The sequence below is a fragment of the Ixodes scapularis genome, unplaced genomic scaffold, assembly GCF_016920785.2.
Source record: "Ixodes scapularis isolate PalLabHiFi unplaced genomic scaffold, ASM1692078v2 PGA_scaffold1__304_contigs__length_218370807, whole genome shotgun sequence".
Taxonomy (NCBI): Eukaryota; Metazoa; Arthropoda; class Arachnida; order Ixodida; family Ixodidae; genus Ixodes; species Ixodes scapularis.
Window position 1 is genome coordinate 22,103,238 of NW_024609846.1, and position 12,810 is coordinate 22,116,047.

General features: G+C 45.7%; 1 protein-coding gene across 1 annotated transcript in view; it reads left to right on the forward strand.

Annotated features, from left to right (window-relative positions):
• The window catches only part of LOC8031610 (N-alpha-acetyltransferase 25, NatB auxiliary subunit), a 47,388-nt gene extending 36,988 nt beyond the window's left edge, over nt 1–10,400 (forward strand). Inside the window, exons 24-27 of the mRNA XM_029981798.3 lie at nt 990–1,075; nt 5,613–5,723; nt 8,641–8,787; nt 9,185–10,400. Coding sequence (XP_029837658.3) covers nt 990–1,075; nt 5,613–5,723; nt 8,641–8,787; nt 9,185–9,304 — 464 coding nt within the window. The 3' untranslated portion in view covers nt 9,305–10,400. The remainder of the gene's footprint in view (nt 1–989; nt 1,076–5,612; nt 5,724–8,640; nt 8,788–9,184) is intronic.
• Nucleotides 10,401–12,810: the final 2,410 nt, after the last annotated feature.

Below are 12,810 nucleotides of genomic sequence, written 5' to 3' on the forward strand. Positions count from 1 at the left end.
GTCTATCCGCAAACATGGCGTTGGTTTTGATCGTCGACGTAGATTGCGTGATGGAGGCTCATCGTTCCGCGTAAAAGCGCTACCCTTGACTGTGAATTTTGGTTGTGTGTCGTTATGATAACCCAGCACGTACTAGAAGGGAAGATCCACCTACTCGTGCGGCGATGTCGTGGCGGCACTCTCAAGACGGCAGAAACGCCCGTGTCGTCGTGTTTGTTTACTTCGACTAGAGTGGTGCTTTCTGTGTTTTCGAACATCGCCCGGATTTCTTATTTGGAGCATTTCATGCCTGTGCTCAAGTTGAAGGTATTACTGGCGCGTACCGTATAAAGGATGCGAATTTTCACGCGTTTTCATCGCCGGACAAAAGTGATTAGGGTTAGCAATCCTGAACGCTCGCAACGTCCGTCCGCAACCCGCGACGCTGTTAAAAGGCTGCGCCAGGCAAAAGTCGCTCATTTCTTTCAAAATGTGTGACACGCTTGAGACAGAACTGTTCTAGTCTGGTGAAATAAAGACTTTCCTCAAACTAAGCTTTATTTTTCACCTAACATAAAGTAAATTCTTTTACAAACGTAAGTAGTCTCATGGCATGTATTTTGGTCTGAAAAATTGATGTTTTGGTTATAACGCGGTACCGCTTATAGTGCGGATTTTTGCGACTCCCGCGACATACGTTATATGCGGTCTACACTGTATAACACTTGCTTTATCTTTTACATTTTATCTTTACCATGTCAGGGCGGGATGAATTTCATGCATGATACCGATTTCCACATTTCATGTGCTACCGTTTTTCTATCAATGCTCTATGAAATCTATGTAACCTATATGTGCCGTGATGGAAATAATTGATGCATTACTAAGATCTGCCTGATAAAAATGACACTGCCCAATGCGTAATGCACGTGGAAGGTCAATGTCGCGCATTGTGGTGTTGCAAGCGACCAAGCTTTTCCCTGGAGTTGACAAGCACCGCGTCTGTGCAGGCCTAGTTTCCGACGTCCGAGCCCGAGAGGTGAAAAGCCTGCTGGATGCACAAATGTACTTGGAGCAGCTTGTTAACCTTGCAGAGGTGGGTGAAACTGCTGGTTCTATAAATGTTCAGTGAGCTTTATTTTGTTTTTATTGTGGTGTGTATCTGCATACCTCTCTAAAAGTGAGGGGCTTGCACCGCAATATCAGCGGCCAGTGGCTCTGCAAGGTATGGGCATTCGCATGTTTCGAATTGCAGCGTACCGCAACACTTCCACTGTCGGCAGCAGCAGCAACTGAGGCTGCGGTTGAATGTCAAGGTTTCCAGAAGGTTGTCAAAAACGCTTCCCAGTTTACCGTCGAATAGTGGCAAACATTTGCACAAATTTCGTATTAACATCATATTATGGACAACCATGAAGCTTCTGCATTGTCCATCCTCCTAGATATTTTTTATCTTGGGTTTTCAATGGTAACATCACATGATGCGTGAAACATTTATGGAAAAATGAAGTGAATCTAGGTCACTATAATCTATACCGGGTCTCTCATTTTAGTCCGAACAAATTTTTTAAAAATGGGGGAAGGGGGGGGGGGGGGTTACATTAACCGCCAAATTTCACATACCTCACTCCAATTGAGGCGCCCCTCCACTTCCTCAAGGGAGGCACGAGGGTCGGCGCTGGCCAATTGCAACGACGAATGAGCAGCCTAGGCCGCCTATCCGTCGCCACGATTGGCTAGCGCCAGCCCTCGCACTTTTGAAGAAGCGGAGGGGCGCCTCAATTGGATTGAGATCATGGGTTGATCAGGCTCAACGGAGATTAGATGAAGGAATAGTTGTCACATTAAGTTGACTAATTAACTAAAGTTTCTTCATTAACTTTTTAATTATTGCTTGTAGCAGTTATGTTGCAATGGACCTTTTCCGAGAAGGGTTCTGCGCACGCGCGAGCGTCCGATGTCAAGCAGCGGAAGTCGGAACGAAAAATCTAGGAAATTCGGAAGGAGGCTGTATATCAGCGAGTAGAACACGTAACTGCGGCACAAATATAATTGTGTTACACAAAAAAAGATGTCGACAGAAAGGAAAACACGACATTTGGGTGGACGCCACGGATGCCCCTCTTTAAGGTCGCATTGGGCAGGCACCACTGCTCAGAGAGCGAAGAAACTGGTAGCGTAGCTTCCATTATCGATTGGTAGCGCAGGTAGGTCACTTCCTCGATTTTTAGTTTGTGCAGCCACCGCCTGGTGTTGTCGGTATGTGGAAAAGGTCCATTGCAATATATTGATGGCAATTACTATTAAAGGCCAGACCATTTTAAAGAAGTTGCAAAAAGGTAATGGTTTTTAAGACATAAGTCAATCAATATCCGCATTTTTCCACCCGATTTAAAAATTGCTAAAAAAACGAGTGCATCAAGCCCTGCCCACAACAACACCAGGAAGAGCGACATAGTTGTTAAGGTCACGTCGTCACTTGTCGTCGGCGCACCCGCCAAGGACGCGCTGCCAAGAAAGTGACTGCATGATTGAAACGGCAGCATCACTGTTCCCAGCATAATGGGCAGGGCTCTCGACGCTCTTCTTGGGCGGAAATTTTAACTCTGGCAGGAAAACACAAAATGGTATTGATTAATAACTAAGCTGTATACTTTCCGGCGTTTATTTATGTCAAAAATCGGTAGATGTTTTTCGGTGTTTATTTATTTCCAAAATACCGTTGCATTTCGGTGAATTGTCTCGAGCAGACGCTTGAAACGGCTATAATCGACGGAGAATATCGCGAATAGAAACATTCAAGACGAGAAACGGGTCAGTTTTCATTTACATACGATGCACAGTGTTATTCACGCACCATCATTGAAATATATGCATGCATACATTCCAAGGCTCGCAGCTGTCATTCCCACCCGCTCCTTCCTGTTGACTGCGTGCAATTTTGAGAGCTCGTTCTACATTTGCGCTGGACGAGGGAAGTCCCAAATGTTTAAAGAGCCTTGGGACAGTACTGGCCAGTCTAACGAATGCAGCTTTCGGACGCGCTTCGACATACAAAATACAAAAGACGCTTCAAACCCCCCAACTATGGTCCCCAGAGAAGGAGGGCAACCTTCAGCGGACTATCTGCAAAAGGGCACAATGAGGACAAACTTTTGGGGACATAAACAGATGGTCAAAGTAATGAGCACTGACAGAAAAAACTCATCTCGATTACTACTTGAGAACACAGAAAATCTAAACGACGACCGTAAAGAAAAAAGTATGAACGAGTTTGAGGAACGTTTACAAAGGACACTTTCAGCGAAAAAAAAACAACTGCCGCTTGTACGAAAATATCTAAGAACCAGTGTTATTGGTTTTAACCGATTTTTTTTTTTTTTCGACACCGGCGGATGTTTATTGGTCTTTTTCGGTTAAAACCGGAAAATATGCAGTCTATTAATAACTTAAAAACCATTGCTACCTTCTTTACAAATTCCTTAAGTTAGTCTGGCCTCTGTAGTAATTGCAGTCAATATTTCAATTTCAGCATTAGCCTAAAAACCAATAATTAAAAAGATGATTGAGAGATTTTTGTTAAATATGTAGTCAACTTGCCATGACGATTGTTCCCTCATCTAACGTCCGCGAAGCCTGATGCATGGCGAAGACAAAACTTGATTAACTCTCACCCCCAGTTTTTGAACAAATGTGTTCAAATTAAATTTAATTACCCTGTATACAGTAGAACCTCATTGATGTGTTTTTTTAGGGAACCGGGGAAGTAAAACAAACTATCCGGGAAAACGTAAGGAACGAGAACGTCATTCAGGGGGCGAGATGAGACAGATAGCAGCTGTCACGAAACAATTTGTTTTACGCAAACATTCGTATGCAGGAACTCAAATTGGCTCAGTAAAAGTTTGTACATATTCATAGGTGTAAACCTAAATAAGTATACTGTAAAAGATTGTAGGCGTGATCTAAGATACATCAGAAAGTTTTAACATTCGTTGGTGTGAGCTCAAACACGTTCAAAAAAAGCTCGTAATTTCCACCTGGCGCTCTGGGTGGCTGAACACGGGCAAACAACGAAGTCCTGGGCTTGCAGAAGGGTCTCTGCCGATGTTCTCGTCGGTTTGTCCCTGCACAGTTGTTCGCAACATTTCTGTTTGCCAAAGCCGCAAAAGTGGTCTCGCTGGAATACATGCTGTAGAGTATGTGCAGGAGAGATCGCGGCGTGCTAGACGAGTGTTGACAGAAACTTTTTGACACGGACCTGGAGGAGGGCCAGGACATGCAATGCAACAGCCGGGAGAAGTCCTCGCAGCTTTTCTCGCGTGTGGAACCAAGAACCCCGCGACAACAGGGACCAGCAAACAAACAAAAGCAGAACAAAGCACAATTATGATGCAGCATCTTTGTGTTGCTCGTTAAAGGAAGAAAAAAAAGAGGCGTTCGACTTTTTCGGTTTGTATATTAGCACGGAGTTTTCCCAAGAGCTGACTCAAAAAGTTTTTTTTTTTTTTTTGGCAACACCACGTTTTTTTTTTGTTTTTTTTTCGTTTTCTGGTTTGTTTTGTCATGTGATTCTTGGTTCCACGCGTGAAGAAAGCTGCAGGAACGGTTCCCGGCTGACACACTGCAGGTTCCGGTACTCCTCCAGGTCCGTGACGAGAAGCTTCTATCAACACTCGTCTAGAGTCGGACACAACCTAAGAAAGACAGTGCAAGGGAGAGAAGGGCGCACATGAGAAAAGCCGTTGTGGAAAGGAGGTTGCCCCTCTCCACTTCAGGTTTCCTAGTTTCCGCCCTTTTCCCCTCGCACTGTCCTTCTTAGATTGTATCTGACTTTAGCACGCCGCGCTCTGTATTGCACATCCATCCAGCCTCTCGTCCGGCAAGACCAAGACACAACGAGGTTGGCCAAACCCTTTTTACCCCTGTGGTGGATTGAAGTGTTGCATGCAATTGCATGGGGACGAGGACATGGGCAAGCGCCCCTCTGCAAGCCCAGGACTCCATCGCTTCTACTCCAACCCTCCTCTAGCAGAACCGCACTTGCGTTATGCCTTGGGTTAGTAAAGGTCGTGGTGCTTCGTGCTAAGCCTCTCACGGTGTTCTGTCTTGCCCGGCAAGTAAGAGCAGCACGCAACGATTCTTTTTCGTATTAATGCGATGGCGCCGTGACCATAGTGAAAAACATTGCATTAGTTCTTGAAAGACGGTGCCACTGCGCAGACGTTAAGTGGTTTGGTCGGTCCTCATTGTCCCCCGTCTCTCCCTCCGTGTGAACGCGCTTGGGAGGCGGACAATCCGCAAACGTGTCAATGTGTGATCAATCCGTCCGCAAATCGGTCCCTTGTGTGAATCGGGCGGCGCCGTCGGAGCCATGTCGGCGGCTTTTTGGGCGTAATGACCAGGGAAGCAAACGCACTAAGCAGGAAATGAATTCACATCTTCCTATGGGAGCTCGGTGGGATCAGTGCTTCTGAACGCTAAAGCCGGGAACATATCGACAAGGTTCCTCTGTATTGTGTTTAGAAGAAGCGCTCGCATCAACAGGGACTGTTTAAACGGCTTCAAAACTTTACGATCCATGCTTTGAGCGTCGCAGCTTCATTGTAGGCACCTTGGTCCGATGTTGGCAGGTGGTCGGATGGTGCAGCCTGGTGCTGACCGTGGGGAGCACCATTGTCCGACCCACGAGAAATGCCGTCACCCGCAAGGGCAAGAAGAAGAAAGAGGCTGCCACTGACGAGGTGACTGCTTTAAGAAGCCTTTTTTTTTTTGTCTCGCTCTAGGAGCATTCTTTTTCTTTTTTTTTGGGTGGGATGCGAAAACACGAGTTTTGTTGCCCGGTCCACATAAACAACACCACAACTCTTGTATTATTCCAGAATCGGGAGAACAGTTTGCTAAACTGAGCACTGAAATTGTGGTTTGCTGCACATCGCCGGGATTTGACCGAGGCCGTGATGGCAAGGCTGGCTTTCAGCTTATTTTGTTTGTTTTAGTTTCTTCTCAGAGTAAATTATTATTTGTTCAATCTTTCCTGTCTTAATTCGCTCTGAAGAACTGGTCCTCACTTTGTTATATTTTGTTTTTCAGCTCCCCCATATTGTGGTCCACTTTCCCTGCCCTTAGCAACTAACAGCTACCTCCACGGTCTGTCCAATGCAGCATTTGATATCAGTTTCAGCTACTCTGAACTTTTGGAAGACTTTTTTTTTTGTTTTTAGTCCTCGGCTGGGACATAGCACTGTGGAAACTCTCATATTATTTAAAGATTTTCCCCTATTTTTGTCTGCAAAATTTGTGCTCGTATCATATGCGGATCCGAACAATTCTAAGCTTTTGCGAGGCGTGCGCCAACGAGGGTTTACACAGTTTCGGTTTCCAGCCATCATCAGCAGCAGCAAGTTGCAAGGTTACGCCACCACCCGATCCGAATAGCATACAGTGCACAGTCGCGGAAATGTTTTAATGTGAAAGCGTTAACTGTTTCATGGAGCGAAGCCAGCGTTGTCTGTGACCGCGAAAAACGGCCCCTAAATTCTGTCTGTAGCAGCGAAAAACGGAAGCTAAATTCCCATTGGCTGTGCAAAACGGCAGCTAAATTCCGATTGGCTGAGCAAAACCGGAAGCAAGGTCCCGTCGGCCAAAAACACATCAATGCAGATGTTTAATCACAAAAGCAAGCGGGGCACTCAAGGAAAAAAAAAAAAAAACACAAAGAAAAGCACAGCAACGCAGATGCATCGTCACAGAAGCCGTGGAGGCAGTGGGGGTGCCGCGCCTGCGCAGCTGGGGAGCGTAATGTCAGTGCCGGAGTTTGCACCTCCACCCTGCCGGTGCTGCGGCTAGTTTTGGCGACATTCAATTGGACATTAATGCTTTTGCATTCACAAATCATAAGAAGGTCCTCGGAATTTTTTTTTTTCTCTTTGTGTCCCAACGTTGCTGAGGCCCCCCGTTTCCCCCACGTCCCGCCAAGCTGTGGGATGATATCATCGCAAAAGCAGTACTCTGTCAAAATTAAAAAAAAAAAAGAAAGCCTTAAAGTTTTGATAATTTTGTTAGGTCACATTTTTAACAAGTATTTTATCAGCTTTCGAATATCCTTAGGGATGCTGTCAGAATGTTTCACTCCTGTTCTTTTAATAAATTATTCCACTTGCCTGCTCCATCTAAAGTGCAGCTATCTGAACTTCCACATGCGTTCATCTAAGTTTCACTTTTTGGCATCAAATCTCGGTTTAAGGAAAACTATCATTTGATTATGAATTGATGTGTGGAGCCTATTTCGTAAGTTTATGTACTGAAATTTTGTAAGGAGCACAGCTGTGAATTTACTTAGGCATTTTCATGTTCTTTTGGTATGAAAAGCTGCAGTATCTTCAATCCAACTCATGCAAGAAAATAAAAAACTTTTTACATTTGTACTTTTAAAAATAAGTATAATTTCTGTCATTTTTTCTCATAGCCGCACGACACGGGTGTTATATTGTATGTTTCAGCAAAGGAACTGGCTATTATCATTACCTTTTCTAAATTATAGTTTTCGTCATGGGGCACAGTATTTATTATATGTACTTTTATGTAACTTTTTGAAGGACAAACTTAACTCTTTCCCAGCTATGAGTATGGCCTGCAAATTTCATACAAATAAGACTGACGGTTATAACGTTCGCTTTCCTGAGTAGTGTCCGCCCTTAAAAGAAAGTCATCTTAGTGGCTGAGAGCATCGGCAACAGTGCAACGGGATGAAAGTTTATGGCGAACGAAAGCTGCATTCGTGGCTAAAGGACACCAAAACAAGCATTTTGTGCGTTTCTACACTTGGAAATTTCCTCTTGTGCCCTACAAGAGTAAATTTCCAGGGGCAGAAATAAGGAAATTTTCCTGAGACCGGTATGAACCTTGCTCGGTTCGTGAAAGAACAATGTGCTGTACCTCGCTTCAGTGTAAACATTAGCCGTTGCAAGTGTATGCTCCGGACCTATGTGTTCCTGGGTCGCAATACGCGGATCAATCTTTTTCTTCTTTTTTTTCCGCGTGTCTTAGATTGCATTTTGTATTACATGTGTTCTTTCACGACATGTCACAAGGTAAACTTCTGCCCAAAGAAAATTTTTAAAAACTTTTAGTGTAATATTTCTGTTGACACATTGGAGTCATTCTAAAAGTTCCTTCTTTTTAGGAGTTGACATCTCCAAATAGAAGCATGTTTTGGAATCGTTTCCACCTCAAAATGAGTCTCATGACCTAAAAGTCGCACTAAATTATATGTTTTTTCATTGAAAGTTTATTTTGGGACATACATGTTCTGTCCAGGCACTTAAACAAATTACAGTCTAAGCTCATTATAACAGACATTGATTTTGACCAAGATTTCGGTCTGTTGTAAGAGGAGTATGTTGTATGCAGATATGAAGTTGAGTCAATGGTATGTAGAGGAAAACCAACCAAACTTCACAAATCGGTATGTTATATCCAAATGTCTGTTGTAACCAGGTCTGTTGTAATGAGCTTAGACTGTATTTCTGAGGCTTCACTGCCTACTTTCAGCGCAATAGCTGAGACCTGTTTTTAGAGAACCAGGCTCCGTGGTTCCTTAGAGGAGGTTGCATAGCACGCTGCAGGTGTCACTTGCTTGATGTTCTCCTCGCAACGCAGGTGGCCCTGAAGCAGTTTAGCGTCCTCCTGGCCGAAGTGGAGGCGGTGGCAGCGGATGCACGTTCCCTGGTTGGAGATGCGCGGGTGGTCTTGCTGGCACCTCTCATGGCCACCCTCTCTGTCGAGGAGGAAGAGCCCATCCTGCCTGTACGCCCTCCTCTTGTTTTCTTGTTTTTTTTTGGCACATGCTTTAAAAATCTCCAGTGGCTCTTCTTTTTTTTCTTTTTTTTTTTATGCAGAATTGCATTTTAACGGTAGCCAGCTCGTATTTCGTGTTTGCTTGTGACGTGCCAGCACATCATCTGGGCCAATGTCACGTGACATAACTGATTGATAGATCGAAATACAGAAAGGGGATATGAAGAGCCTCCTAAATGAACTCTTTTACAGAAACCAGCATTCGTAAACATAGACCGATTCTTATCCTTTAGTTTATCGAGTGCTAGTTAGCCAAAGCAAAAAAATTGTTTGTGGCATTGACCACACTAAAAATGAAAAGCACAGAATAGAGTCTGCCAAGGCGTCGTCTGCTTTTCTCTTCCAGAGCACGGGAGACGCCGCAAAGGACGTGCATCAGCGGATCGAACAGAGCTACGAGGAGTCCCTCAAGGAGCTGGGGGCACTGCTCGACACCAAGATGAAGCTCCTCCGTTCCCTCCATTAGTGGCACGAGCGTCTCTCCATCTGCCGTCGGGAAGCTCGAAACGGTCGTCTCCACCGACTCGGCCCTTCCAGCTCATCTCGCAGAAGCGAGTGCCACGCTCGAGGTCCGCAATGGCTCGTTGGTCAATGGCCGCAAACGTCAACGCAGTACTTTGAGAGGTCGAGTTGGCTCGGAACTAGACCTCAGTTTCAAAGGGGCTATACTAGCGCGAGAATGGAGCAATCCGCGTTTTGGGCGCACAGAGGTGTAATGCATCAAAGGTTGGTTTGCTCGTCGTCTTCGCTGTTGTGTCTGGTCGAACTTTTTAGTGAGATTTTCCCGGGCTTTGAGTGGCTGCGACAGTCTTCCGCCGAAAGTGCCGGGAAAGCAAGCATCGGCGGCGTCTCGTCGTCTTTGTCGGAGTGTTGCGACGTCGTTGCTGTTTGGTTGTTTCTCTCGCCAGGCCCATTGCTCTGCCGGCGACATGGCTTTCGGGCCTGCCGGACGACGATTGGCTGCCTAATGTATTCTTCGCCACTTGTTTTTTGCTTCGTCGGTTTGTCTCGTGCACAGCTTCTCACGTGCCCTGGAAATGCAGTCTACGGCAAAGCCGAGATTTGAGGCGGTGCTGCTGCGAAAGGTTTCACACTTTCGTAAGTAACAACTGCGTCGAGCTTTTTGTTTTTCTTGGTTTCGTAAGGTTTTGACTGTTGCTTTCTAGGCCCCTTTAGTTTTAGAGCAGTGTTCTCATGAAAGCATCGCCGTGAAAAGTGCCTCAGAACGAGCTGAATTCTGACGACGTCTGAGGTCTCGGCGGAAAGAGTCCTAAGCGGAGCTGGACGTGCGGTGCGAAGAAAGGGGTTTCGTGTGTAGAGACATTCACTGCAAGTTCCACGAAGTCAATCTGCAGCTGCCACCGTTTTCCGTCTGCGTTTCTAAGTTTTGCCATAAAGCCAACGCTAGAAGAGGGGGGCAGCCGTTTGTCCGCTGGCAACAACCCGAGAGACTTTGTCGAGGAAGGTGTTGCGGGAGACTCGGCGACCAAGTGGCCCCAACCGACACCCCCCGCGTGTGCCTTCTCGGAGTGAGTGTGACAAGTAAAAGTTTTATATTTTTCGGCGACGTCTCGTGGCATCCTTTCTCCCACCGTTCTTGCTTCCCGGTGGCCTTCTTTCGGCAACCACTGCCTGGAATCCCTTCACGTCAGGTATCCCATGCAGCGCGTCCTGTCTGGATAGCCCTATGCTTTCTGCTGTGCACGGCAAAAAAAAGCTCTCACGCGTCTTGAAAAGCGTGAATGTTGCAGGGTGCCTGCGTGTTTTCAGCGAGGACATCAACCACACAAGAAGCAGCACGGCTTTCCTCCTGCCTGTCGTCTTTTCCCTTTTGTTCTCGGGAGTTTGGGGATTAACCACAACGGTGGAGGTCTTGTCAACGGCCAGTGGCTATGTCCTGCCCTACATCGTGAGCACGCTCCGAGGCTTTGTCCAAGGATGCTAGGGGAGGCTGATTTTCTCACCGGCAAAAAATGTCCCAAAGTGGATTGGAAGCAGGGGGAAAACATCCCTTTCTGTCTTGGACAACCCTTTACGCGACATCGTCACATGGTCACTTGTGACGTCACGACTTAACACCATGACGTTATGGTGGGTCGCATGACAGTTTGTGACACAACATCACGCCATGAGGCCACATGGTCAGGTCATGGTATCGTGTGACACTGCCAGGTGATGATGTCGCATGACAGTGTGACATCCCATTGTCACGCTGTCAAGATTTGTGCATATATTGCTAATGGATTCTGCATACTGGCTGTTTGGCTGGTAGATCAAAGAGTGCCCTAATTCTTGACCAGGTAGTAGATTGGATTATTGACTTTATTTTATTTGTTGGAAATACACCGGAATGATAGCATATCCCAGATCACCCAGGCGGCTCCGATATCGGAAAAGCCAATCCGCAAGCCCTGATCCTATGCTTCGAAACGGACCGCGCTATGCACGGTCACCCTTTGCTTACTTCCACTCCATTTGGGAAAAATATAATTAGGATTCCGTGTTTTCTGTGTTGTTTTTCGTGAAATTTGGAGGGTGTTTTCGAAGTTTATTTTGTACTCGAAAGGAGTGGTTTATCGGAGTTTATTTTCGTTAGATTCGCTGTTTTCTGAAAAATTGAGCTTAGTTTTTCTATAATATAGTTACAATTTTTCAATATTCAAAAACAAGGTATAAATGAAATACAGACAGAAACCTGCCCTCAACTCAGTAGACCTCGCCTGTATCAAATTATATTTCTGCAGCTGGTATTTTGCATTGGCACCCTTGCCATTGGCAATACTAACTATCCCACGAGCAAATTTCACAAAAAAGTGTTTGCCTCAGTAACTGTCGATACTTTGAATTAACTAATCTCCTGGAAGTAGTCGCTTCAAAGCATGGAAGCATAGGCTGCACTCCCCCTCCATTGAAACCCACGGGTTCTGTGATTCCATTGTTATAAAAACACCACCCCTCCTTCCTCTAGAAAGAACAAATGGTATGGTCCGGACTGTGCATTAACAATGGCTTTTTGTAGTGACCCAGAGGTATTATGACGCGTTGCCCTGAACGAACCTTAACGAGCTAAAAGGTAAAGGCCCGTTCGCACTCTTGCGACCGAGTACGACTGAGAGAGACCAGTTCTCTTAAAACTTGTTAAATGTTTTTAAAATGAGAGAACAAACTGGCATTGTGGCGCCATCTATGCGGTGACCCTGGAACTGCATTTCACAAGAGCGAAGGTTTTGCGGGATTTCCGAGGTCAAATGTGCGTAATACCCATAGAAAGGCTCGTTTATAACATTGACAAAAGTTTTTCGAGCCAAGAAAAAAAGGATAATGCGCGAGAAATAAAAAAAAAAATATGCCGGACCGCCGAGTTTACACTGCTTCCCAATAGATGGCGCCAGTGTGTTTTCTGGTTTAAGAAGTTGTAAGGAACCTAGGTTTAAGAGGTCGCAAGAGTGTGAACGGGCCTTAAGCCCTCTTTGTTAGTAGTATGAGATTTCAAAGGAAACTGAAGTGGCCTCAGACCACCGATCGTGTGCACTTATAAAATTAGGGAGGCTCAAGTGAGGGTGGGTGCAACTCAAAACCTGGAGAGCGTTTGCAATTTAATGGCGGCGCCTGAGGGAGAGGATTCGGGAAAGGATATGCCCCAATGTTGCCTGCACGAGAGCAGGAGCCCGCTCTGTTGCAACTCTTTCCTCCTCTCGCCTCCCAGTGCGAGCAACGAACGCCTTGGCGCAGCCTCTCTCGCTTCCTCCTCGCTCCGGGAATTGCAAACGTCGAGAGGAAAAGACAGGGTTGCCAGACAAGCAGCAACGTCCAAGATGGCGGAATTTACCATTTTTCGCGTTAAAAAAATACTTAACCTATCGCAACAAAACTGGTGGCTATGGAAAAGTAATCATTTATACCTTGCGTAAATTATTCAAGCACCTTAATGGGCTCTTATGACCTGAGTTAGGAAATAAAACGACCCTTTGC